This window comes from Neoarius graeffei, chromosome 13 (assembly GCF_027579695.1).
Source record: "Neoarius graeffei isolate fNeoGra1 chromosome 13, fNeoGra1.pri, whole genome shotgun sequence".
NCBI lineage: Eukaryota > Metazoa > Chordata > Actinopteri > Siluriformes > Ariidae > Neoarius > Neoarius graeffei.
Genome location: NC_083581.1, coordinates 58,463,278 through 58,490,486, shown reverse-complemented (window position 1 = coordinate 58,490,486; position 27,209 = coordinate 58,463,278). Strand labels below are relative to the sequence as shown.

General features: G+C 41.2%; 1 protein-coding gene across 1 annotated transcript; it reads left to right on the top strand.

The window, feature by feature from the left end:
* bgnb (biglycan b) lies at positions 1-27,209 on the top strand. Its single transcript, XM_060936934.1, has 8 exons — positions 1-285; positions 19,838-20,124; positions 23,590-23,702; positions 24,655-24,868; positions 25,005-25,115; positions 25,329-25,422; positions 25,929-26,067; positions 26,305-27,209. Exons 2-8 carry the CDS (start codon positions 19,848-19,850, stop codon positions 26,500-26,502), a joined length of 1,146 nt encoding a protein of 381 aa, XP_060792917.1. The 5' UTR covers positions 1-285; positions 19,838-19,847; the 3' UTR covers positions 26,503-27,209.

The window sequence follows — 27,209 nt, the reverse complement described above, 5'->3', positions numbered from 1 at the left end:
CTGAGCATCCTGTGTGGGAGAGGTTGCAGCAGTTTGGGGCTGAACTTCCTCCAGCTCCTCCGTTATTTCTGAAGCTTGTGAAGGACTTTCAGTCCTCCAGTCTGCTGCAGAATACAGACCTGATAACCGAAAAACCCGAGACAGCTCCTTTTACTTTGTCGATAATAAAATAGGACGGTTTTTACAAATAGGACTAATTCTAATGCAACAATATTTAGACTATTCGAAGTGAAAGGGCTTGTTGAAGCTGAGAGAGGATTTGGGGATATTGCTGTTCAATTAAAGGTAAGTTTATTGTTGTTGTTGTTGTTGTTGTTTTCACTTTAACCTTGTGCCTTTTTTAACACGGTTAGCTGAGAATGTCAATGTTATATATCTATATATATATATTTTATATTTTTATATATATTAATCTTATTAGTCAATCTGTTATAAAGAGTTAATCTCAATAACTTGTGCTGTTGATGTGAATGGTGGTATTAACACCACAGTGAATAAAAACAATGTAATTAGCCTCAGGTTTAGCTCATAATCTATAAGGTTTACAATCAGGGTACGCAAGCTAAAAATCACATTTAACACTTATTATCTTCAATATCAAAAGGTTTGACTAAATAAACTTGGTTGTTTATTGTAGCCCTGTGATAGCTCTATTTACCATGCAAAAAAAAAAAAATTGGTGATAATGTTATTTTTGGTGAATGTATGGCAATATATGTTATATTTAGCAAAATTACTCGTGTCATTTAGAAAAAGTGCTTTTTTGACCACAGGTAGCTCCAAAAGGGATGCACTTAAATCATTCTTTATACCACAAAACAAATATTTGGTTCCATATCATTGGAAACATAGTTAAGTTTTAATGTAGAACGCCAGTAAGTTTTCAGACTATTTTGATCAAATTAGTATTTATAATTGTGTCAAAAAAAGTCCTCTCCGAGACAGCTAATTTTTCAATATAAAATAACATATCTAAAATGATTATTTTCATCCTAAAATGTGGTCAAGATATTGGGACATAAATATTAGAGACAACTAACACAAAGCTTACAGCCTTATATTTAAAAGCACTATGGAAGTAGTGGATTCTGAATTGTCAAAAAAAAAGTCCTCTCCGAGAATCACTTCATTTGTTTCTCCCAGCCCTGCTTAAAGCTACACTTAATCTTCTTTATCTTATAGCAGATTACACAAAACTACCATACACATTTGTCAAAAAATTACCTGAAACCTGTTCTTGAACTTGTCCTTCACTTAAAAACTGGTACAAGAACCAGTTTGAATCAATTTGAATTTTGGACCCCTGTGACACAAACTTTGTACCCTGATTGTAAAACAACCCATAAAGCAGTACTGAAGAAGCACTGACGTCACCTTAGCCTGGATACATCTTAATACATCTGTTAGACTGTGTGTGCCATGCCAAGTGCACTAATATTAGGTATTAGTTGTTGTTTTGGTCTTTAGATGTCGCCCCAGGGCATAATTCAGAAACAGGACGCTCAGGTGCATTTAGCAGAATCATTCACAGAAACACAATTACGGTATGACAGTGATTTTCCCCTCACCTCTAATATTGACAGAACATGGTCGGAGCTGATGTAAATAAAAATCACTCAGGCTTATAATCACTGCCTAGCATCAGGCTGAAATCATCACACATTTATTATTTACCCACGTAGTTTCTTAACATAGCTAAAACACCTAATTACTTCATCTGGTTTAGGGCTATAAAGTATATTTACAATATTGAACATTTACTTATTGTTATATTGTATGAAACTACATGAATGGCGTTATCTTAATACAAACTTATTTGAGGAAAGTGTGCATGGTTTCAGCATGCAATTTGCCAGTAGTCCAGAAGCAAAATTCATCCAACCAACATGATAGGATGATAAATGGAAAACATGTATACATATGATTTGTTATTCTTCCCAACTATTGTTTTACGTCTTGAGAAAATAATGTTTTCTATATGATGATTACATTACATTACATTACTGGCATTTAGCAGACACTCTTATCCAGAGCGACATACAACATACCCAGAGCAGCCTAGGGAGCAGTTGGGGGTTAGGTGCGTTGCTCAAGGGCACTTCAGCCATTCCTGCTGGTTCAGGGAATCGAACCAGTGACCTTTTGGTCCCAAAGCTGCTTCTAATTAGTGTCAAAACTGAACCATAATGCTAAATGCTCCCTCTGATGAAATCTTTATGACAGTGGTTCAAAGACATTTTTTGTTGCTGTATAATGGTATAGTGGTCACGTTTTTTTGCTTCATTAGATTTAATTTGATTAATTTGCTTTGAAGCCATCACGTCTGGATTTTTGGACACCCCCCATTCTAGACCTCCACCTAATCTCACTTCAACAGGTGCTTAATTCACATGTTCCTTGGCCCCTGTCTACCTCTGGACCCCCAGGTTTCTGACCCCTTAGGTGATCCTGCCTCAGCCTATGGTGTGAACAGAGCAGTTAGCAATAAAGACAGAAAGGAATGAAAGCATGTGAAGGAAAAGTGTGGTGCCATCTATTGTAGACTACAGCCCCTGGCTTTAGGATGTCAAAGTGAAGAGCTTGACTGTGACCTAAAGTCTGTCTTTAAATAATGTATATTCATAGAGCAGGTGATCACAACATCTGAATAAGTATTATTAGACACAGGAATCTGGGAAATACAGTGGCTTGCACAAGTACTCATCCTTCATTTTCGATGTAGTGTTACAAATTTGAGCTGAAATGGACGTAATTGGGATTATAGGGCAGGAATTTACACAAAATAGCCTATAATACTCAAATGAGGGGAAACTCAATATAGTTTGCAAAGGTATTTTTAAAAATAATAAAATATTGCTTAAATGTTCACTTCCTATGTTATGAAACCCCTAAATTACGTTTGGTATAACCAGCTGCCATCAGAATGCATAATTACTGTAACCAAGGTCTGATTAATACTTTTACTTTTCCAGAACTTTTTCCCTGACTTGTTTTGTAGCCCCATGTTGTTTAGGATGCTATTTGTTTATGTACATTCACTATCTACATACCCTGGAGCCTTTCAGGAGCAGGTGTATTTTTATTGAGATCACAAGACAGTAATTTCACATTGGTGAATTAATTTTCTGACTTCTGATGTCAACTGAGAACTACACAGAAATACAGAACTTTGGGAATTTCACAGCAATGGGGTGAATACTTATTCAATCACAATATTTCGTTCTCGTTATCTCTAGCCACTTTATCCTGTTCTACAGGGTCGCAGGCAAGCTGGAGCCTATCCCAGCTGACTACAGGCGAAAGGCGGGGTACACCCTGGACAAGTCGCCAGGTCATCACAGGGCTGACACATAGACACAGACAACCATTCACACTCATGGTCAATTTAGAGTCACCAGTTAACCTAACCTGCATGTCTTTGGACTGTGGGGGAAACCGGAGCACCCAGAGGAAACCCACGCGGACACGGGGAGAACATGCAAACTCCGCACAGAAAGGCCCTCGCCAGCCACGGGGCTCGAACCCGGACCTTCTTGCTGTGAGGCGACAGTGCTAACCACTACACCACCGTGCCGCCCATCACAAAATTTATGTTATGTAAATAATTTAGCAAAATACCCCCCGGCGGCACGGTGGTGTAGTGGTTAGCGCTGTCGCCTCACAGCAAGAAGGTCCTGGGTTCGAGCCCCGGGGCCGGCGAGGGCCTTTCTGTGTGGAGTTTGCATGTTCTCCCCGTGTCCGCGTGGGTTTCCTCCGGGTGCTCCGGTTTCCCCCACAGTCCAAAGACATGTAGGTTAGGTTAACTGGTGACTCTAAATTGACCGTAGGTGTGAATGTGAGTGTGAATGGTTGTCTGTGTCTATGTGTCAGCCCTGTGATGACCTGGCGACTTGTCCAGGGTGTACCCCGCCTTTCGCCTGTAGTCAGCTGGGATGGGCTCCAGCTTGCCTGCGACCCTGTAGAAGGATGAAGCGGCTAGAGATAATGAGATGAGATGAGACCCCCCCATACACACACACACACACACACACACACTTCAGTTATGGGTTATGTACAAAATGTGAACAGGTTCAAGGGGGGTGAATTGTAAGACACTGTATGTGAGACTTGTTCGACTCACAGTGACACAACCCATGTTTGAGCTAATTACAGTTGCTGTAGAGAAGAGAGAAGATAATCCTAATAACTTCTGTCTTCTCTCCATATACTATCCCTCCCCTCATCCTGCCTTTTGCCCTTTTAAAGAAGTCATGAAATAGGTTTGTCGTTTCAAATTACACCACCTTACACATCAACATTGTTACCAACAGCACTAAACGGTTTTCCAATGATTTGTGACTGTGTGAATTGGTCTTAACGTCACTAGGCCTAGATTTGGTTCTGTTTTTTGCTGATTAGACTAACTTGTGTTGAATTTCAAGCCAGACACCACATCCAAAAGAGTGGTGTCACACACTTTGCCAGGCAGGATCTTTTTTAGGGACACAAGTCACCAAATTACAGCTGGGTTTGTAGTTAATTCCAGCCAAGCGTTCATGTTTAGGAACCACCCAATGGTTAGTAAGTGAGCAGAACAGTGAAGGCACTCCACTAAGGGAAGTACAGTGTAGGAAATTTTATATAATGGCATGTCAGTAATATTTGGCTTAATCAGAATTTAAAAGACATGTATTAAATAACTGTCTATTTTAACTTTTGCTGTCACTCTAATGGGTCAAAGACAAAGGGGGTTGTTGGAAATTGTTTCCCTGCTGGTAAATGAAGCTACATAAAGGTTATGTCAGTTCATTGTCATTTATAATGACATATGAAATAATTACACGTTTTATTCTTTCTAAATTTGGCATGGCACTGACAGAAATTGTGCAATTATCTTAATTGAATGTTGCTTTTTTCATCACTACTGGAAATTCAATCTTACATCCTATATTTATCTAATACTTTAACTATTTTTATCTATCTAAATGAATGTGTTTATGGTCAGTGTGGATGTCTGCCAGAAGTGTAGGGACACTAAATTTTTGAAAATTGAAGCCTCAATTGTAGGGTTATTTATTTTGGGAAATTCAAACTATCCCCTATCAAGGTGAGGGTTGCTATTAAAAAAATCTTTTTTCTCTATCACTCCTACTGTGTCACCAATTTCATGAATTTGGACTTTAAGTTGAGTTGCTCTTATGATTTGAGATGTCTGTTTCTTACAAAATAGTGACTTTTGATGATGATGTGATGATGTTGACAGTACTTATTGTTAGTTTGGGTTTCAACTTGTGAAAGTGTTTCATACAGACACAAACGTAAAAGTCAGTGGGGAAATGACATCTTATTGTTGTTTTATTATAATAATCAAACATGCTTACCTGCCTAGAGAAGGTTCATTTGCTGACTGCACTATGTCACTGTGAAAATCAAATATAATCCAAATGAGTGCTAATGTCTGGAGGGTTGAATGTTTAATGAAATATGTTTAATGATTTTTACAGTTCTACATTTCACATTTGTAGTCCTCAGACGAGGTGGAGGCTATAACAGATGTATTAAAACTGTAAAATTTTATGAGAAGTGACGCACATGCTTGAAGGTTAAAACTCATTGTTCGAGTCATAATGTGAACACATTGTCTACATTGTGCAAGAAGTTAATAAAATCTATGCATTTATATTGGCAGTATTATATCATTTTCAAACCATTCGAAAGTTCATTGTCTTATAGATCATCTCTCTCACTCTCTCTCACTCCATCACATTACACTCTGTTCTCCTTTTGTTCTGTTTTCATTTCTTTTTTCCCCTCCCCCCCCCCCCTCTCTCTCACACACACACACACACACACACACCACTGCACCACTAAGAATAACATAGTGCCTAGATGGGGTGACAGAAATAGCTGCCTACAGCCCCTAGAGAAGGGGAATGTGGTCAAGTAATTACCAGGAGAAACCATTCTTTGGTTTAACCTTTGTCCTTTTGTGGATCAGATCTAACTTTTAACTTTTTGTGTGCATTTGCAAAAGACAGGCATGTTTTGTGAGGCTTCCCTTTCTTCTCCCCCCCATCTCTTTTTATTCATATAAATAGGATTTTACAGTCTTTCTGTTACTAATTACCGTTCAGCCCATCTCTATATGTTTGGATTCTGCTAAATATCCTGCTGATCAGATTCTTGATGAAAGTTTTCCCACACCATAAAAATAAAATGGGGTTCACTGTGTGTTGTAACTGATTAAAATATTCCTGAGAAAAGTTGTGTATAACTGTATTTCCTTTATATAAAAATGCATGCTAATTCACAATGTTGTGCTATAATGGTTATAATGTATTTTGTAGACTGCAGCACAAGCAAGATGCAGAGATTTTTTCTTGGTCCCAGCATTCCTCCGGCCAAGCCGAACTAGGAGTATGGTATAATTTAGCTGCTATTTTTACAAATAGGAACATACTGTATAGTGATTTTTTTAAAAAAATGATATTTAATTCAACAGCATGAGAGAAATGTCTACACGTTTCAGCTTTTAAACAATGTGATGAGTTGCTCTTTCATAGTATTGACTTGTCATTATGAATAATAGTTCAGACTGTAATGCATACCCAGTAATGTAATAAAATTGCAAAGCATACAGTGGTGCTTGAAAGTTTGTGAACCCTTTAGAATTTTCTATATTTCTGCATAAATATAACCTAAAACATCATCAGATTTTCACACAAGTCCTAAAAGTACAGTGACTTCAACTCTGGGATGTTGGTGGGTTTCCTCACATGAACTGCTCGCTTCAGGTCCTTCCACAACATTTCGATTGGATTAAGGTCAGGACTTTGACTTGGCCATTCCAAAACATTAACTTTATTCTTCTTTAACCATGATTTGGTAGAACGACCTGTGTGCTTAGGGTCGTTGTCTTGCTGTATGACCCACCTTCTCTTGAGATTCAGTTCATGGACAGATGTCCTGACAGTTCCCTTTAGAATTCGCTGGTATAATTCAGAATTCATTGTTCCATCAATGATGGCAAGCCGTCCTGGCCCAGATGCAGCAAACAGGCCCAAACCATGATACTACCACCACCATGTTTCACAGATGGGATAAGGTTCTTATGCTGGAATGCAGTGTTTTCCTTTCTCCAAACATTACACTTCTCATTGAAACCAAAAACTTCTATTTTGGTCTCATCCATCCACAAAACATTTTTCCAGTAGCCTTCTGGCTTGTCCATATGACCTTTAGCAAACTGCAGACAATCAGCAATGTTCTTTTTGGAGAGCACTGGCTTTCTCCTTGCAACCCTGCTATGCACACCATTGTTGTTCAGTGTTCTCCTGATGGTGGACTCATGAACATGAACATTAGCCAATGTGAGAGAGGCCTTCAGTTGCTTAGAAGTTACCCTGGGGTCCTTTGTGACCTCACCAACTATTACACGTCTTGCTCTTGGAGTGATCTTTGTTGGTCAACCACTCCTGGGGAGGGTAACAATGGTCTTGAATTTCCTCCATTTGTACACAAGCTGTCTGACTGTGGATTGGTGGAGTCCAAACTCTTTAGAGATGGTTTTGTAACCTTTTCCAGCCTGATGAGCATCAATAATGCTTTTTCTGAGGTCCTCAGAAATCTCCTTCGTTCGTGCCATGATACACTTCCACAAACATGTGTTGTGAAGATCAGACTTTGATAGATCCCTGTTCTTTAAATAAAACAGGGTGCCCACTCACACCTGACTGTCATCCCATTGATTGAAAACACCTGACTCTAATTTCACCTTCAAATTAACTGCTAATCCTAGATGTTCACATACTTTTGCCACTCACAGATATGTAATATTGGATCATTTTTCTCAATAAATAAATGACCACGTATCATATTTTTGTCCCATTTCTTTAACTGGGTTCTCTTTATCTACTTTTAGGACTTGTGTGAAAATCTGATGATGTTTTAGGTCATATTTATGCAGAAATATAGAAAATTCTAAAGGGTTCACAAACTTTCAAGCACCACTGTATATGCGTTGAAGATTCCAGACTTCCTTTTCTTTGATGGGCTGCTGGACAGATCAAAGGTCCTGCTCTTGCATGGTCCAGCTGTATTTATTGTCTCAGCAGCAGAAAGAATTTTGTAACATCACACTTGAAAAGTAAGGTTAAGAATTCAATGGAAGGGTGATAATACTAAAACATACTGCCAGAGCTCTATGTGTGTATTGGGCCGGCCTTTACTTTCAATGTTTCTTATATTTCATCATTCGTTATGCAAATAAATGTATTACATATTACTTGTAGTGTGCTTTAAAACAAAAATTGATATTAGGGGTGGGTGATATTCCAATTTAGATTGTGCCTCTTCATGCTGTAACACCTAGCCTTGGCAATTTCCCTCCAGAGCATCAGCGATCACCCTCCTCTGAGTTTCTAAATGATTCCTGACATTATGGCTATACACAGAGTTTAAGTCCATGGGTTTTTTTTTTTGTTTGTTTGTTTGTTTGTTTGTTTGTTTGTTTTGTTTTTAAATCAGTTACCCAGGAAATGAGCTGGGTCGCCAATACAAAAAGCAAATGGACTTGAACTCTATGCAAAGCCTTAATTTTTGCTTGCATTCATGGAAGTTCTGAGCCATGTTTTTTTGGATACTGATTTTGACCTTGCTTGTTTCTATTCAATATTGCTGCTTGCCTAGCCCTCTTTCTGTGTTAAACTTTAATTTTGGCCCACTCAGAAATGAGCAAGGATGCCAGAAAAAGACTTCTCAATATAAACCAAGCTGAACAATCTGCTGCTGACTTTGCTCTCATCATTCTTTCTCTGGCTGCAGAAAGCTGGTGGAATGAGCCAGTGTTTAAAACCATTGTCCATGAAGGCCCCAATGAAGTTTTGCAATCCAAGCTAGCATGCAGAGATGATGCACCAACACTTAAACAGATTATTCAACTCGGCATCCATGCTGGCAACCTTATTTGAGCTCATAGACTCAGTTCTTCTGCTATCAATGTGCCCCAAGCCCAAACACTTAGCACCAAACCAGAACTGTTGTACAGTAAGTGGCTCAGACCATCCTACCCTAAGGGGAGAATGAGTGCAGAAAGCGTGTGGCCTGTGTTTCTACTTTGGGAGCAGGGGGCATTTTTGGGCTACATGTGCTCTTAGACCTGAAAGTCAGCGCTCTAGCCTTGTGAGCAATAACATCACCCCTACAATTGAGAGTAGACATATCTCATTACCAGAAACACTGTCATGGTGTCCCAAGTCCCATTTTGTCCCTATTCTGGTTGATGAAACAATAGCTAAGATGCTTAACATACCTCATGTTCCCCTAACAGGCCCACTCACAGTCAAAACCCTAGATGGTTCACCACTGGGAAGAGGGACAATAACCAGAAGCACATCCCCCTCCAGATGTCCACAGGCATGTTGCATGCAGAAACACTCTTGTTTATGATCACCAAGTACTCCCAAAATCCAATCGTCCATGCCGAATTCCATTATTTCCTGGAGGAAAGGTGAACTCATGGCTTGAAATCCACCCATTCATTATCTGTAGTCACTTATCCTGTACAGGGTCGCAGGCAAACTGGAGCCTATCCCAGCTGACTATGGGCAAGAGGTGGGGTATACCCTGGACAAGTCACCAGGTCATCACAGGGCTGACACATAGACACAAACAACCATTCACACTCACATTCACGGTCAATTTAGAGCCACCAATTAGCCTAACCTGCATGTCATTGAACTGTGGGGGAAACTGGAGCACCTGGAGGAAACCCACGCAGACATGGGGAGAACATGCAAACTCCACACAGAAAGGCCCCTGTTGGCCACTGGGTTTGAACCCAGGACCTTCTTGCTGTGAGGTGACAGTGCTAACCACTACATCACCGTGCTGCCTGGCCTGAAATCCATCTTGTTTTAAACATTGTTTGTCTCCCCACTGTCATTCTGCAACCAGGAGACAGTCCCAAGGCTCAGAGAGAAGTGAGAATCTCAGCACCCTACACAGACCTCACAAACATCTTTCATTGAACTTTTGAAGGGTGTTATGCCCTCTAGGGGTCAAGTTTACCTACTCTCTCTCCCAGTGACCAAAGCCATGAAGGACTATATTGCAGAAGCTCTAGCTCAGGGATATAAGTGCCTCTCCAGTCTTCCAGCTGCAAGGTTCTTTGTGGAAAAAAAGATGTCGGACTCTGATGTTGCATTGGGCGGCACGGTGGTATAGTGGTTAATGCTGTCACCTCACAGCAAGAAGGTTCTGGGCTTGAGCCCAGTGGCTGAAAGGGGCCTTAGTGTGTGAAGTTTGCATGTTCTCCTCATGCCTGTGAGGGTTTCCTCTTGGTGCTCCAGTTTCCTCCCACAGTCCAAAGACATGCACATTAGGTCAGTTGGCCACTCTAAATTGCCCATAGGTGTGTATGTGTACCCGCCACCAGATGAGGGTTTGGGTCCCTCTGGTGTGCTATAATCACCCAAGAGTATTCAGGGAAGCTAGCTTCCTGGATCACTGATCGCTGACTATGAGGATGACAGACAGACATTACATTGATTACAGGGGTCTGAATCCTGTCATTGTCAAGTACTGGTACCCATTACCCACATCCCTTCTTCCATTGAACAGGTAAGAGGGGTAAAAATCTTCACAAAATTTGACTTGCAAAATGCATACTATCTGGTCATATAAGTAAGGGTGACAAGTGGAAGACCTCCTTAATTACTAGCACTGGTCAGTATGAATATTTGGTGATACCATATGGGCTAGGTAATGCTTTTACCTCATCAACTCAAGGTGAAAATAAGTCTTTCTATATCATAGCACACATAGTGGATTGGTCATTTGGAATGCCTGAACCAAGAGATCTTCGATCATACTGTAGAAACAACCAACAGGAATATGGTTGGTACCTCTGCTGGGCAGGATATGCACAAACTTACCCACTGACTGTCCCCAATGGAATATTGACTCTGTCTAATTTACCTTGTGTCAATCAGGTGAAGTACTCTGTCACTGAGGCGAAGTATTCTGTCAGAAGGTAGATTGGAGGCGGATGTAGTCGCAGAAGAGAGTCTTTCTTATAAAAGAAACATAAAACAGGCATAAAGTCCAAACTGGCAGGTTGAATCAATATTGAGGAACAGGCAAAGGGTCGGGCAAGGCACAAACAGGCTAAACAGGGCTAGACAAGATCAGAATCAAACACAGAACAGGAATCAGGAAACCAGGAGAAGAACACAACAACTAAGGCTCAGTAATGGTGACTGGCAATGCAATACTTTGCAAAATCTAGTTGCATGCAGTGTCCTTGTATGTGCTCACTGATTGTGCCTTAATCCAAGGCAGGTATTAGTAATTAGAGGTGCTCACTGTTCATATCGCACATAAGTTATAGTTCGTTGCACTGAACAGTGCATGTGGGTGTGACACCTTGACCTTATTGTATACCAGCCATTGGTAATAAAAACCTCTGCAAATGGATTTTGGAATGTTTTCCTGATAATATGGGATGTTTTTACAAATTTAAATGAAGGAGGGTGGTGTGTTGGATTTCATTCAACTTCACTATTATAAAAGTGTAAGAAAAAGTTCAAGTGATAACCTTGCCCCAACCTTAAACTTTGTAAATTTTCATCCAAATTGAGTCATGCAGATTGTTACACATTTGTAAGTGTGAAGTTCACAGAATGGTTTAGTAATCTGACTCAGTAAAGATGCTTTGCTTAAGCTGATAGAGAGGAAGAGTGCTGCACTTCTGATCCCCTTCCCAAGATTAACAACTACAGTAGTACTGTTATTTTATTCAAGAAGAAAACATTGCTTTTGATTGTGATTGTGAAAACCTCTGCAAATGGATTTTGGAATGTTTTCCTGATAATATGGGATGTTTTTACAAATTTAAATGAAGGAGGGTGGTGTGTTGGATTTCATTCAACTTCACACATATAAAAGTTCAAGTGATAACCTTGCCCCACGCTCAAAGGCTCAAAGGTTCGAATTTTAGGGCTGGTTATACATGTAATAGTAGAAAACAATTGAAAAAAAAACACAATTAAATATCTGTTTCTGATCCTCCAACATTGTCTACATATCTGGGAAGTGAAGTAGACAACATGTCTCATCTCATTATCTCTAGCCGCTTTATCCTGTTCTACAGGGTCGCAGGCAAGCTGGAGCCTATCCCAGCTGACTACGGGCGAGAGGCGGGGTACACCCTGGACAAGTCGCCAGGTCATCACAGGGTTGACACATAGACACAGACAACCATTCACACTCACATTCACACCTACGGTCAATTTAGAGTCACCAGTTAACCTAACCTGCATGTCTTTGGACTGTGGGGGAAACCGGAGCACCCGGAGGAAACCCACGCGGACACGGGGAGAACATGCAAACTCCACACAGAAAGGCCCTCGCCGGCCCCAGGGCTCGAACCCAGGACCTTCTTGCTGTGAGGCGACAGCGCTAACCACTACACCACCGTGCCGCCCCGAGACAACATGTATGCAAATATTTTAAAAAACAGATATAAAAAAGTGGATAGGAAAGGCAAGAAGTGTGTTTGTCATGATAATAACCATCTGGAGAGTACATAATATTATGGTCAAGGCAAACTTACCCCTGTTCAATTCCAACATAAAGACCATACTTCTTTATGGAGCTAAGACTTGGAAAACAAAAAGAACAGGAAATTGAAAAAGTGAAAATGGAGATGAATTGGGCACATGCAGAAACCAAGGAAGTCCATAAATTGAGAAGCTTTGCAGTGGAATTCTCAGGGGAAACACTGTAGAGGAAGGCCCAGAAACACCTGGAGAAGGAGCACAACAGCCAAGATAGAGAGGAAAGGATACAAATGGCAAGATCTGGAAAGTCTGACACAAAACAGAATGAGGTGGAGGAATACAATCAATGGCCTACTCCTTTTGGAGAAGTAAGCAAGTGAACAATTGGTGGGCTAGTGTTATTGCTAGATTAGGATAAAGTGTCATGTTCAGAGATCAACCAATGGGAAGACAGTGGGAGAACTATCAGGGAAGCTTGGTTTAAAATTCAAATGAATGATTGTAGTATCAGCAGTGGTCTGGCAGGTTCTTTAACTCCTTTGCCACAGAGTGAACTGTTGTCTCATCTCAATTCCTGTCACCAGGGCCGTCGACGGGGGGGACAACCGGGTATTTTGTCCCGGGCCCAGGCATGAGGGGGGGCCCAGAACTGGTCCCTCATGAAGATGCCATTAATCATTCTGTTTCATTTCAAAATGTGTTGATTTGGGAGAGAAAAATGTGCTATATTTGCATTCAATGAATGATTTCTGGTTCTTTTGCCTTTATTGTCTTCGAAAATAGATTCAAGAACCCACCTACCACCCCTAATGCAGAAATGGTTTGGTCTTTGATTAAGGCGCCAAATAACACGGCACTATTCCATTATAACGCTTCGACAATAAGCGTGCGAGCCCGTTTGCCAATATGCACAAGTCAGGAGCAAAGAAAAGAAAAGAGAAAAAGAGATGAAGAAGCCAAGAGCCTCAGGGGCTCACTGCATAGATATTTTAGAAAAGATTCAGATGATGCAGCTGAGCCAGGTAAGACACAGATAACTTTTTTCCAGCCCTGTAATGTAACCCCAGCACGCGCGACGCGCCATTCATAATTATAAAGTAGGGGATAGCAGGGTACACTGAGTGAACACTGAAATGCACAGGGCATTGAATTATTTCATAAACATATCGGTTTAATAACACTGTGTTGCATATATCTCAATGAAGCAAAGAATAGCACATTGGCCCGCAATCATATCCAAATGTTTTAGGCACGCTTGCTGAGCTGCGCTGAGCTGGACTCCGGTTAGCTGAAAGCCCGTGGAACGCTGCCTCTTGTTAATTAAACCTTATTTTGTTGGAAATCATCCCGTGTAGATACGACGGCATGTGAAATTGCCAGCTAGATAGAGTTTAATGTAACGAATGGGCTATAAATGGGGTGTTTTGAGGTTAGTCTGTTGCAAAACATTAAACTTTCGCTTAGACTGGATACTCTTCAAACAATTCCCTTGCTCAAGTGAAAAATGATAGGCCTGTATGAAAAGCGCAATTAATGAAAGTAGCCTAATAAGCCCTAAATGAATAAAACAACCTCTGTTTTATTGTTGTTGCTTACACGTTAAGATTTTGAAATCTTCTCGGTCCAGTTCTATATCCAGGGAACGTTGTAATCCTTTTTTATCCGTAATAAACGTGTCAGCCCCCAGGTCAGATAGGCTAATGTTACGTGGTTGGGAGGGTGTCAATTTTTTTTGTAACATTCTAAATCGAGTACGGAAAGGACGTTTATGAAAAACAAGACAAAAAAATACACTGAAAAACTCACTGTACACATCACTAGTGGTGATGCTTCTATGTTCAGATTTTGGGAAAGCCATAACTCCGTTCTCATTGAGACCCAGTTCCATCCCGTAAACAATCATTTTGGTTTATCAACTACCTGCGCTCAAACATGTCACAGGAGAGGCTCAATGGGCTGGCTATGCTCTCTATAGAGCGCGAACTTGCAAAGAAGCTGGACTTCAATGACCTTATTGACGACTTTGCCACAGCAAAAGTCCGGCGCATTGCATTTCGCACCTGAATAGTTGCAGACTAAGGAAATGTTCAAAGTGTAAATATGTTGAAATGTTGAAATAAAATGGTTGACTGTTATAATGGGCTTGGAATACCTGTTATTTAAGGGTTGGAGTGAATGGAGACTGTGAAAAGAGGGGTTGGGTGTGGGTGGTTGCTGTGTGGCGATGTGCGTGCACGCGTATGTGTGTGTGTGTTGGGGGGGGGGGGGGGGGGGGGGCTCTCAGATTATTTGGGGGGGAGGGGGGGGGCACTCAGATTATTTTGTCCCGGGCCCAGCCAAAGCTGTCAACGGCCCTGCCTGTCACAGTGAGACACAATCACCCTCAGCTGGACAAGGTTCAGGCATGACATCATGAACTTTCTGTCCACCCTCCCAGACACGTATGGACTGAATGACAGAAATAACCCCGCCTTCCCCTTTCCTGTCTAATGAATAGCTTGTGTGTTTGTAAAGGCCTGTTAGACTTTTCCACTGCCACTACAAACTGTATAATCAGTCCTGATCCAGACACACATACACACACATGTTGTCTCATTATTTTCACCACACTGCTATAATTTGGGGGATTTTTATTTTTACAGATTGTCGAGAATTATTATCCAAAATGCATTTCTGACTGTGAAATCAGATTTGGCAATGATTAAATTAACACATTTAAGTTTCTCGGTGGATTCTCTGTATGCCTTACCCTTTTTCCCACCATGACAGTGGAACTGGTTTTATTATGTTTTAGAATATTATATTTTAAATTCATCATGTTGTGCATTCTTCACCAAAGATGCCTGTTAATTGTTAAAGTGCTTTACTGCTGTACAGCTATTGAGGAGCTTTTTATGGTTGCAAATTGCACATTGTCCTTGTGCCTCTATTCTGGTCTCAAGACAGAGACAGCTCTTAGCATTTTTTTTTAGAGTTTTATCCAGTATTGTACTACTTGTTAATACTTCACGATCACATGAGAGCTACCCACTGGGGAGGGAAAGGCACTAACGCATGCTTTCTCGAAGAAATTTGCAGCTTGGCCACCTTGTTTACTTGTGCTATTCATGCAATGTCACAGCTAAACAAGCTTGAAAGAGATGCTAACTGCCCTCTTTTGTATACAGTGTCTCTCTGATTGAAAGACAACAACACCAGTTGTGCTCATGGACTCATGGCCATTGGTGGCTACGGCATTGCCAGGATTTGAACTTGCAATCTTCCAACTATTGAGGTTTTTCACCCACGTGACCAAGTTATGTGAGGCTGCCATTTTGGACGTCACGGTTCGAATCAGTTTGAATGCGAGGAAGGCGACAAACGAAAACATAAAAGAAAAAGGAGCGAGATGCAGAAAACACCTTCACTATCCAGCAACGTAGGGCATTTACAGGGCGAGCAGAGGGAGAGGTATTTGCAAAAATTGAGGTTAGCAGGCTTAGAGAACGACGTTTACCTGCTTCCACCAGGATTGTTCACTGACGTACGGAAGTACACGAAGCCCTCGTCTTTACCTGACTTCGGCCCACATGATCTGTATACCTACAGTGGGGAAAACAAGTATTTGATCCCTTGCTGATTTTGTTGGTTTACCCACTAAGAAAGACTTGATCAGTCTGTAATTTTAATGGTAGGTGTATTCTAACATGTGGAGACAGAATATCAAAAAGAAAATCCAGAAAATAACTTTTAAATATCTATATTAATTTATTTGTATTTTATTGAGAAAAAGAAGTATTTGATCCCCTAGTAACCATCAAGAGTTCTTGTTAATACAGACAAGTTAGACTCTCCAAATTACCTTGTCACCTAAATTGAAGACACCTGATATCACTAATGACTTGTATAAAAGCCACCTGGCCACAGAATCAATCAATCAGTTTGTCAGACTCCAAACTCTCCAACATGGGAAAGACTAAAGAGCTTTCTGTGGATTTAAGGGAGAAGATTGTAGACCTGCACAAGACCGGTATGGGCTACAAAACCATTAGCAAGAAGCTGGGCGTTAAGGTGACAACTGTTGGTGCAATTGTGCGCAAGTACAAGACTCACAACATGATCATCAATCGACCTAGGTCTGGGGCTCCAAACAAGATCTCACCTCGTGGGGTTTCCAGGATCATGAGAACGGTGAGAAATAGACCTAATACAACACGGGCAGAGTTAGTGGATGATCTTAAAGCAACTGGGATCACAGTCACCAAGCAAACAGTTGGTAACACTTTACACCGCAATGGTCTAACATCTTGCAGTGCTCGCAAAGTACCCCTGCTTAAGAAAGCACATGTGCAGGCCCGCCTGAACTTTGCCAATGAACATCTGAATGACTTGGAGAGTGACTGGGAGAAGGTGTTATGGTCAGATGAGACCAAAATTGAGCTCTTTGGCATCAATTCAACCCGTCGTGTCTGGAGGGAGAGACATGCTGCTTATGACCCCAAGAACACCATCCCCACTGTCAAGGATGGAGGTGGTAACATTATGCTTTGGGGGTGTTTTTCTGCACAGGGCACAGGGCTACTTCACCGTATCAATGGGAGGATGGACGGAGCCATGTACCGTAAAATCCTAAGTGAAAACCTCCTTCCCTCTGCCAGGAAGCTTAAAATGGGTCGTGGATGGGTCTTCCAGCAGGATAATGACCCAAAGCATACAGCCAAGGCAACCAAGGAATGGCTGAAGAAGAAACATATCAAGGTCATGGAGTGGCCCAGCCAGTCTCCGGACCTGAATCCTATAGAAAATCTATGGAGAGAGCTGAAGCTCAGAGTTGCCAAGCGACAGCCACGGAATCTTGATGATTTAGAGGTCATTTGCAAAGAAGAGTGGACCAAAATTCCTCCTAATATGTGCAGAAACCTGGTCATCAACTACAAAAAACGTCTGACCTCTGTGCTTGCTAATAAGGGGTTTGCCACAAAGTACTAAGTCCTTTTGGCAAGAGGGTTCAAATACTTATTTTCCTCAATAAAATGCAAATAAATTAATACAAATTCTTTAAAGTTGATTTCTTGATTTTCTTTGTGATATTCTATCTCAGCATGTTAGACTACACCGACCATTAATATTACAGACTGATCGAGTCTTTATTAGTGGCCAAACCAACAAAATCAGCAAGGGATCAAATACTTGTTTTCCCCACTGTATGTCGTTAAAAACCCATCGCCATACACAGGTATTGATCTGAAAGCGTATAAGAGTTTGGATACCTACAAATATTTTGTGTCAGGCTGGGTAACATGCCTACATCAGTGGGTCGTCCCTGGAGCCGGTGGTCGCCATCTTATTACAGCTAAGGTTTGTTCACATTTTCATTTACTTTCGGTCCTCAGGATAAACAAAATGTTATTAAATGTCACTGAAATAACTTCTTAGTCTGTTGAGACATGGCCCGTTATAAATTTGCTGTTACCAGGCAATGACCAAGAACTGTATTATTAGGGTCGGTGTCTGTGTTGTAGCAGTGTACTAGCAACTATGATGTCAACAACATCATAGCTGGTATGTTACTGTAGCAATGTTTACATTCAGTCATTTGGATGACTGTTAAAACCTTTCAGTCTCAAGTTTTTCCTTTACTGTATTTACTAGTTTACTGTAATTATGATCCAGCAGCTATTTACACCGGATCCAGTGTAAATAGCTGCCGGAGCGCGCTCCGGCTTGCTCCCCCTCAAATTAAGCAGCGTGCTCTGGCTTGCTCCCGGAGTGCTCCGGCTGAGGTTCCGGAGCGCGCTGCTTAATTTGAGGGGGAGCAAGCCGGAGCGCGCTCCGGAACCTTGGCCGGAGCACTCCGGGAGCAAGCCGGAGCGTGCTGCTTAATTTGAGGGGGAGCAAGCTGGAGCGCGCTCTGGAACCTCAGCCGGAGCACTCCGGGAGCAAGCCGGAGCGTGCTGCTTAATTTGAGGGGGAGCAAGCCGGAGCGGCTTGGTCCCGGAGCACTCCAGGAGCAAGCCGGAGCGCGCTGCTTAATTTGAGGGGGAGCAAGCCGGAGCGCGCTCCGGAACCTCGGCCGGAGCACTCCGGGAGCAAGCCGGAGCGTGCTGCTTAATTTGAGGGGGAGCAAGCCGGAGCGCGCTCCGGAACCTCAGCCGGAGCACTCCGGGAGCAAGCCAGAGCACTCCGGGAGCAAGCCGGAGCACGCTGCTTAATTTGAGGGGGAGCAAGCCGGAGCGCGCTCCGGCAGCTATTTACACTGGATCCGGTGTAAATAGCTGCCGGATCATAATTACAGTAAACTAGTAAATACAGTAAAGGAAAAACTTGAGACTGAAAGGTTTTAACAGTCATCCAAATGACTGAACGTAAACATTGCTACAGTAACATACCAGCTATGATGTTGTTGACATTAGCTAGCTTGACCTTCAAAATGGCGGACACCGGGGCGTCACGTGACCCTGTGACGTCAGGTGAAAAACCTCAATAGGGTGAACGTTATTCTGTTGGGTCACTTTGAGCCACACTCTATGGTTATGTGTCTGCACAAGTGAGGAAAACTAAAGATATCAGATTTAACCATATAATCTACTTGAACTGAATAACTTACTGTAATTTAGCTGAACTCTTGGTATCTTTATTTTTTTATATCTTAATATGTAATAATGGTAATAATAAGTGCACATGGTGAATATTAATTTCTATTAATTTCTAGTGTAGGTGCACATGGTGAATATTAATTTCTAGTGTAGGTGCAGTGTTGTTACCCAGTTAATTTTATGCATGGCAGAGACCAGTGAACAACTTGGCTATTTATTCAAAGGTTTCTGTTGAAAAATGATGCTTAACAGACTTGCTGACTGATGGGAAAAAAAGCAGTATTACTGAAGAGAAGCTGGTCTGAATTTATATAATACAATAGGCTTATTATCACTGCATTACACACTATTTCAGTTTTATTACTTTTTTTCTGAATGTTTGTGAAGCCTATATCAAAAGATTTGTGTGTGTGTGTGTGTGTGTGTGTGTGTGTGCTGGACAAGCTTTCAGTACAGCTTGTAACTTTTAAAGCCTAGTTTTAGCAAATAAGCATGTGCTACAGGGATATTCGTACAACATCCTTCCATTAAACCACTGTTTTACAAAAACTTATCTGCTGGGTTATGAGAGTTTATGTACAAAAGTCACCTTTGAGAGTCGACCAAACTATAACTTTCAAAAGTCCACAAAATCTAAATATTAATCTGAATTCTAAATTAGTTCAGATTTATAACACATTTTCTCTTTATTCATTTCTGCCTATATCTTATTCTTTCTTGCAGGTCTGAGCATATGTGTTTGTGCTCTGTGAGTTTCTCCGTGATGTTCTCCTACTTTTCTCTCTTGCTGCTGCTGAGTGTGTACAGCTTGGCCTCCCTCTCCCTGGCACTGCCTTTTGAGCAGAGGGGCTTCTGGGACTTTGACAGTGATGAGGGCGGTCTGACGGTAATGATGAGGGACGAAGAGGAAGGCTCAGCTCTGCTACCCACAGAGCTTCCATCTATTGAGGTTTCTGTGTGTCCATTTGGATGCCAGTGTCATCTAAAAGTAGTACAGTGCTCTGACCTGGGTGAGTAGTGTGTGTGTGTGTGTGTGTGTGTGTGTGTGTGTGTGTGTGTGTGTGTGTGTGTGTGTGTGTGTGCCTGAAGAAGAAGAGAGAGAACAAGAGAGATGCATGCCTAGTTAAAACATGAATAAACAAGCAAATGAATCAGTTAAGGAAGGAACCCATGTAACGGATAGGTGAAAGTTTGAAAGATAAACCCAACCCTTCTGTCACAGACAGCAGTAAAAAGTGATATTCTGAGTGGTTAGTCTGAGAGGGAGACATAGAGAAAAAGACGGGCATTCTTTAGGGATTTACCCAAATAGCCTGGAGGAAATGTGGCCTTTGATGGTAAATGAGATGTTTCTGTGTAATTTCCTTGTAAACATCAAGAAGAAATTTCATGCTGTTCTTGGGCCAGGAACAGGATATTTTACCAAAGAAACAAAATAGAGTGACGTCCTGCAGCCAGAGACATGTTGAAAGGCTGAGTTTGAAGAACTTTTGTTTGTCTGTAAATGAAGGACAAAATGGATGATTAATCTGTCCCCTGACCCTTTAGATGCTGGGACAGTTATTAATGCACATGTCAAAGAGTGATACTGTATACTTTTTGTTGTCTGTTCTCTGCCCTATGTTTTCCTTTTCTTATGTTTCCACTGCTGGAAAATAACACAAATGTGTTGTCAGCAAATTGTGTGCAAATTTGTCATTATTTTGTCATTAATCAAGTGTCTCCAAAATAACACATCATAACACATGCAGTGAGGAGAGAGAGAGAGAGAGAGAGAGAGGATTTTGATGAGAGATGATTTTTCTTTTGTGTAATTCTATGGATGCGTGTATTTTGTGTATGGGAGTGTCTTTGTGTGTCTTTTACTTTATTATAAATACATTGTTAGACAAAACAGTTCCATCTGTTGCCCTCAGGGGTTCTACTGTTTGACCCTCTGGCAAAGCTTTAAAGGCTGTAGAACACAGGGTTTTACTTTTCAGTTTGAGTTAAATCCATTTAAAAAACAAACCAAAAAAACCCATTCTCTTTACAATTATTACCCATCCAAAGTATAATTGAGGGTTTCTTTTCTTTTTTTTTTCACCTAGGCCAGGCAGCTCAAGGGTGAAGCAGGTAGTGTTAGCAGCTCACAGCTTCAGGATCCCCAATGCAATCCTGACCTACTGTCTGGGCAGAGTTTCTGTGCTTGTTGTCTCTGTGTCTGTGTGGGTTTCACCTGGGTTCCTTGGTTTCCTCCCACCTCCCAAAAACATACCAGTATCTGGATTGGCTGTGTTAAATTTCCTCTAGGTGTGAATGAGCATGTGAATGTGTGTATGCATGGTCCCCTGTGATAGAGTGGCATCCCATTCCGGGTGTATGCCCACATTCCCAGTGTTCCTGGGATAGTCTCTGGATCTACCACATCCCTGACCAGAAAAAAGTGGTTGCTGAAGATAGATGAATGAATGAAATACCCAACTGTGTATTTAATCTGTTTTCAGAATATCCCACATATTTTGACAAGCTATACCTCATAATGCTGTCTGTGCTTGTTTCTGAAAGATGTTGAAACAGAAGTTTACCCAATTATGTGCCAGAATTATTTAAAATATAAGCCAGCTTTTGGAGTGCAGACTTGTGGGACATTGTGGTTGGATTACTGCACTTGGTGTATAATTTAGTTTTAAGTTGTGGTTGGAACTCAACTGGACTGTGGGGATTTGTCGGATACCCTTGAAACTGGGTTGGCTTAGTGTTGATTTTCTGGAGTGGCAGGTGGGAAACCAGCTAAGAAACAAAGAGAGATACTTGCAAATAATGTACAAATCCAATCCCAATATTTTCAACCAGCAAACAAGGCTATCTCAGTTTTATGAATTAGTTAAGCCCTATTAATGGCACAGTGAAGTAAAACTTCTTTCATGCTGTAGTAGCCTCAGTTCTACTCTATGGAAGTACCACCTAGACTTTGACCAAGAGACTGGAGAAGAAGTTGGACGGCAACTACACTTAAATGCTTTGTGCCATATTAAATGTCTCCTGGAAGCAGCACCCCACTAAACAAAAACTGTATGGCCATCTATCCTACACAGCAAATTCCTCAGTGTTGAATTAACACCCAGAGTGTTTATATAGGTCCAATTGGACCTATATAAACACTCTGGGTGTTAATTCAACACTGGGGATTTTGCTGTGTATGTCTCCCATGTCATACGGGAGAGAAGGATACGCTTCTCAGGTCACTACTGGAGGAGCAAAGAAGAAATAGTGAGGGATGTGTTGCTTTGGAACCCCTCCCATGGCCACACTAAGGCTGGAACTTAGGCAAAAACTTCATCAGCCAACTCTGTGAAGATGCAGGATGCTGGATTGAAGACCTCTCTGAGGCAATGAATAACTGAGACGGCTGGAGAGAGAGTTTCAAATATCCGTGCAAATAGCACGACTAAATGATGATGAATGGCACAGCATATATAGAATAGCCTTGATCAAGAGCCCAAGAGTGGCTGTCTGGCAGTTCTGGGATTCAAACATATAACCTTCCAATTAATGAGCCACCATTTTCTCCAGCTAGTACATAATGATGTCTAACTGTTGGCATAAAATGGCCTCTAATAAGGTGAATGGCATTTAATTTTCCTTTCATGTATTTCAGACCCCCTCAAAGTCATAAGCTGGAGTTATTTAACATTTATTGTACTGGAAATGACTGCAGTTAAATAGAGCTAAAGGAGGGGCTGGTGTAATTCACTCCTCTCTACTGGGGGTCATGAATATCCTGCTGCAGGTTTTATTGCATTGAACTACTGCAATTTAGTCATTGCCAAAACCCACCAATAATATTACCATAAGTCGTGTTATAGTTACCTCTTAGTCTTGAGTGCAGCCCCATTTAAAGCCAGTAAGTTTGACTGCTGTTAATGTTCGTGTGATTTCTTTGCTGCATATAAAACAGACAGCTTCATGATTCATGGAACACTAAGCTTCATATCTCAGCACTGAGTGTGACAGAGGCTGTCAAAGTTGGGGTGTTACATTTCATTTTTATTTATTTGCTTTCACTTGCTGACACAGAGGAAGCCCTGGCCTAAGAGCTTCTGTGAATCTAAACCAGCTGGAGAGCATATGGTTAACTATGGTGTGTGTGTGTGTGTGTGTGTGTGTGTGTGTGTGTGTGTGTGTGTGTGTGTGTGTGTGTGTGTTTGCATATCTTGGTGGGGATCAAAACAAAAGTTCCCACAAGGAGTTATATCTGACCTAAAAGAGCCAAAAAGTTTCCTAAAGTTAGGGTTATGTTTAGCTGCATTAATAATTATGTCAGTGGAAGGTCCTCACTAGAATGGTGTGTGTGTGCATGATTATGAATTCGACTGAGGTTTTATGCATGTGTTTACAATGTTTATGTTGTCAGTCATACAGTATGTATACACACTTGTATATGTACAAAAGTGCTGGAAAATAGAAGGTATACAATTTGTGTTTGTGTTCAGGTTTGACCTCAGTCCCTCAAAACATCCCCCTTGACACTAAACTGCTTGACCTGCAGAACAACCGCATTACAGAGCTGAAGGAGAATGACTTCAAAGGCCTCCGTGACCTCTATGTAAGCAAGGCTAACAAGACTCACACTGAAATACAGATTATGAGGGGGCATATTTTTTAAGAAGAATTTTACTGGAGGGTTGAAAGACTGATGAACTACAGTGCTATATGTACAGATATACTATATACATGGAGGGAAAATATGTGGGAGGAAAGATGACAAAGCAATCCAACAGGATGCTGAAACAGACCATGTTGTCCTGCAGCAGAATGCCCCTGCTGTTCTGAGAGTGTGGGTTTCTGCCAAACTGAATATTTTAGTTCCGTCCCGCACTCACAGCCAAGCACGTTTTTTCCTCCTCAGATATTTACAGCCCCAACCAAACTCAATATTTAACATGGCAAATCCATGAAATACGTCTATACTATTAAAAATGGCTTTTATTTAATACCCTCATGCAAAACTGCTCTTCAAAGATACTTTTGTTTTTAAAGGGTTTGAGCTTTCTAGGGGGGTTCTACATGGAAACTTTTCTGACTTTGGTCCTCCAGTCAACCAAAAGGTCCTAGATTAGGGTACTAAATGGCACCATTTTTTGAACATTGTACATTGAAAGGGTGCTGTATTCCAAGGGTTCTCAAACATTTTGCAAGGGCCACTTTACCTATAAATAAATCCCATGCACAAATTTATTTTATCAACATAAGCCAACTCTTTAATTAGTCTCATTGTGTACAGTAACGTTCTGGTTATTTATTGGAGCCATAGAGTTTTTTTTATTCCAGAACTTTTTACCCACAGGACATGTTAAATTCAAGTTTACATTATTCATAAGCTGACTTGTTTTTGAGTTATTGAGGTTTGGATTAAACCCATTCAATTCAAGTGAACAAACAAACAGATGAATAACTACAAGAACCCTATAACAAATACAGCTTTGAGAACCACAAATTACTTGCCCAGCTTTGGATTGTAATGTCTAGTTTGTTTCTGTTTCTCTCTGTCCTGTCAGGCTTTGTCACTGGTCAACAATCAGATCTCTGTAGTTCATCCGAGGGCCTTCACACCTCTAAAGCGCCTACAAAAGCTTTATTTTTCCAAGAACCTGCTGACAGCAGTGCCCAAAAACCTGCCACCCTCACTGGTTGAGCTGCGCATCCACGACAACCGCATTAAGAAGGTGCCTGCAGGTGCCTTCTCTGGCCTCGGCACCATGAACTGCATAGGTCTGGAGCTCTGTCACTGTTATATGGAATAGTGGTTGCACTTTGTCTCAAGAGTTCCCTTTTTAGATGGAGACTGTTGGTTTTGTGGTGGACTCTCTGACTAATTTTTGACCATCTTTCAAAATTTTCCTTGCAGAGATGGGTGGGAACCCCATTCAGAATGGTGGCTTTGAGCCTGGAGCTTTCAAAGGTCTCAGGCTCAATTTCCTGCGTATCTCGGAAGCCAAGCTGACTGGTGTGCCTAAAGGTGAGTGTCTGAGTCAGGTATTTATTCTATTTATATAATTAACCAAAGGCACATGTGTTTTGATATTCTCTGGTTCATATTTGTCTTCCTGAATGGGTGAATATACATGCTTACAGATGTTAAGTGCATGCAAGCTCTGAGTTTCATTCATTTGTGCACAATATCCAGCACTTGCTGTTCTGATTGTTTTGTGATTTTTCTATCTTCTCTCAGATCTCCCTGACAGCCTCCATGAGCTCCACTTGGACCATAACCAGATCCAAGCAATTGAGCTGGAGGACATGAAGCGCTACAAGCAACTGTATAGGTTAGTCAAACTCTAGCTCCCCAACTTTTGCAGCACTGGGCATGGGGCTTCCCTGTGGCAACAGTGCCACCTTATGCTCTAATCCATATACATACACTGAGGAATGAGGGCACAGATTAACTGTTCCCTTTAAAGTTATGAGTTTTCCTTTAAAGTTGGGTATTTTTTATGATAAACAGTGAAATTCAGTGTTAATTTACCTACAAAAAACATTGGGAAACATGCAGTTTTTGAGTATTTGTTGCGCTTTAAACCGATAAAAACCAAAACAGCTAGGATTTAAGGGGATGTTGTCCTATTGTGCTGAAATATCCTCTGCTAGAATTACTTTAGAGCAACAGGCCTCAAAGATTCATTCTTTTACATGACCTGTCTGGTGAAGCTAAAACATGTATTCAGGTTCACTGGATTTCCATTTCAGCATGTTGATTTCCTTAATCTGTTGGCATCCTGTACTGCTTCTCACATGTACTGTATATATGTTTCTGCATTTTCACTGTTGCCAGACTGGGCCTGGGTTATAATAACATTCGCAATATTGAGAGCGGCAGCCTGTCGTATTTGTCAAACCTGAGAGAACTGCATTTAGAAAACAACCGGCTGACCCGTGTCCCCAAGGGCTTGGCTGACATGAAGTATCTGCAGGTGAGTGGAGATGGTACAGGAAGTGAGAAAAGCATACAGTAAATATAGCTACTAAGGTCACATGTGGGATAGGTCAGATCTGTCATGCAAGATGGAAAGGTTAGAAACAGGGAGCTCAGTGTGGCAAGGAAAGGAGCAGGACTAGAGAGCTGCCTCAAGAATACCTAGCCCATTATACAAACACAGAACAAAAGTAACAAATCTAACCATAATCCTAAACTAAATTCAATCTTTCAGGTGGTGTACCTCCATTCCAACAACATAACCCGAGTAAACGTGGATGACTTCTGCCCTCAAAGCTATCACATGAAGAAGAGCTTCTACAATGGAATTAGTCTTTTTGGAAATCCTGTCCAGTACTGGGAAGTTCAGCCCGCAACTTTCCGCTGTGTTAGTGACCGCCTGGCTATTCATTTTGGAAACTACAAGAAATAGATGCACACAGAGGCAGAGAGAAGAAAGAAGGAGTGATGGATATTGAACAATATCGAAATAAACCTGAAAAGAGGAAAGAAAATCAGATGAGTAGGGAGGGGAATAAAATGTACCTGTACAGTGAGTTTAAATTAGAGGGGATTAAAAGCAGTTTAATAAGGAATGGAGGCTTGTCATGCTTCAAATGTACAGCCTGAAAGCACAGCCTGGCTCCATGCCGGGGTATATTCACTCAACTATTCACTGAGCTGACATACAAAACATACCTTTCAGTTTTTATAATAACTGTTATTGTTCATCAGTATTTTTAGTAGTAATTCATATGTATTATTATTATTATTATTATTATTATTATTATTATTTGAACAGAGAAATTAAATATAGATTTTAATGATAAGGTGCTCTTTATGTGTAGATCTGCCTATTTGTGTGTCTTTACTGAGTCTTGCTTCTTGTGCTTTTGGCGTCTCTTCCTGGGGGGGTGTAATAAATGTGTACTGTATAAGATAGGATCTTGTCCTATACTTTAAAATGCAGTTTGTCAGACCCCCCCAGGCCTCATATGTCCATTCAGTGTCTTTACTGAGCCTGGAGCTGTTTTGCACATTGCCTCTTTGCATTACAGACAAATGTTCTGGATGGGTTGAGCCTGTCCATGCTTGAAGTCTGCTCATCTGCTGCATCTTGAGAATACAATAAAATTCTTT

Bases quoted from the DNA above. Each gene is read 5' to 3' on its own strand.
- bgnb (XM_060936934.1), top strand. From the start codon at position 19,848: ATGTGTTTGTGCTCTGTGAGTTTCTCCGTGATGTTCTCCTACTTTTCT. The intron at 20,125-23,589 runs GTGAGTAGTGTG...GTTTGTGTTCAG, and splicing joins AGTACAGTGCTCTGACCTGG to GTTTGACCTCAGTCCCTCAA. The intron at 25,116-25,328 runs GTGAGTGTCTGA...ATCTTCTCTCAG, and splicing joins GCTGACTGGTGTGCCTAAAG to ATCTCCCTGACAGCCTCCAT.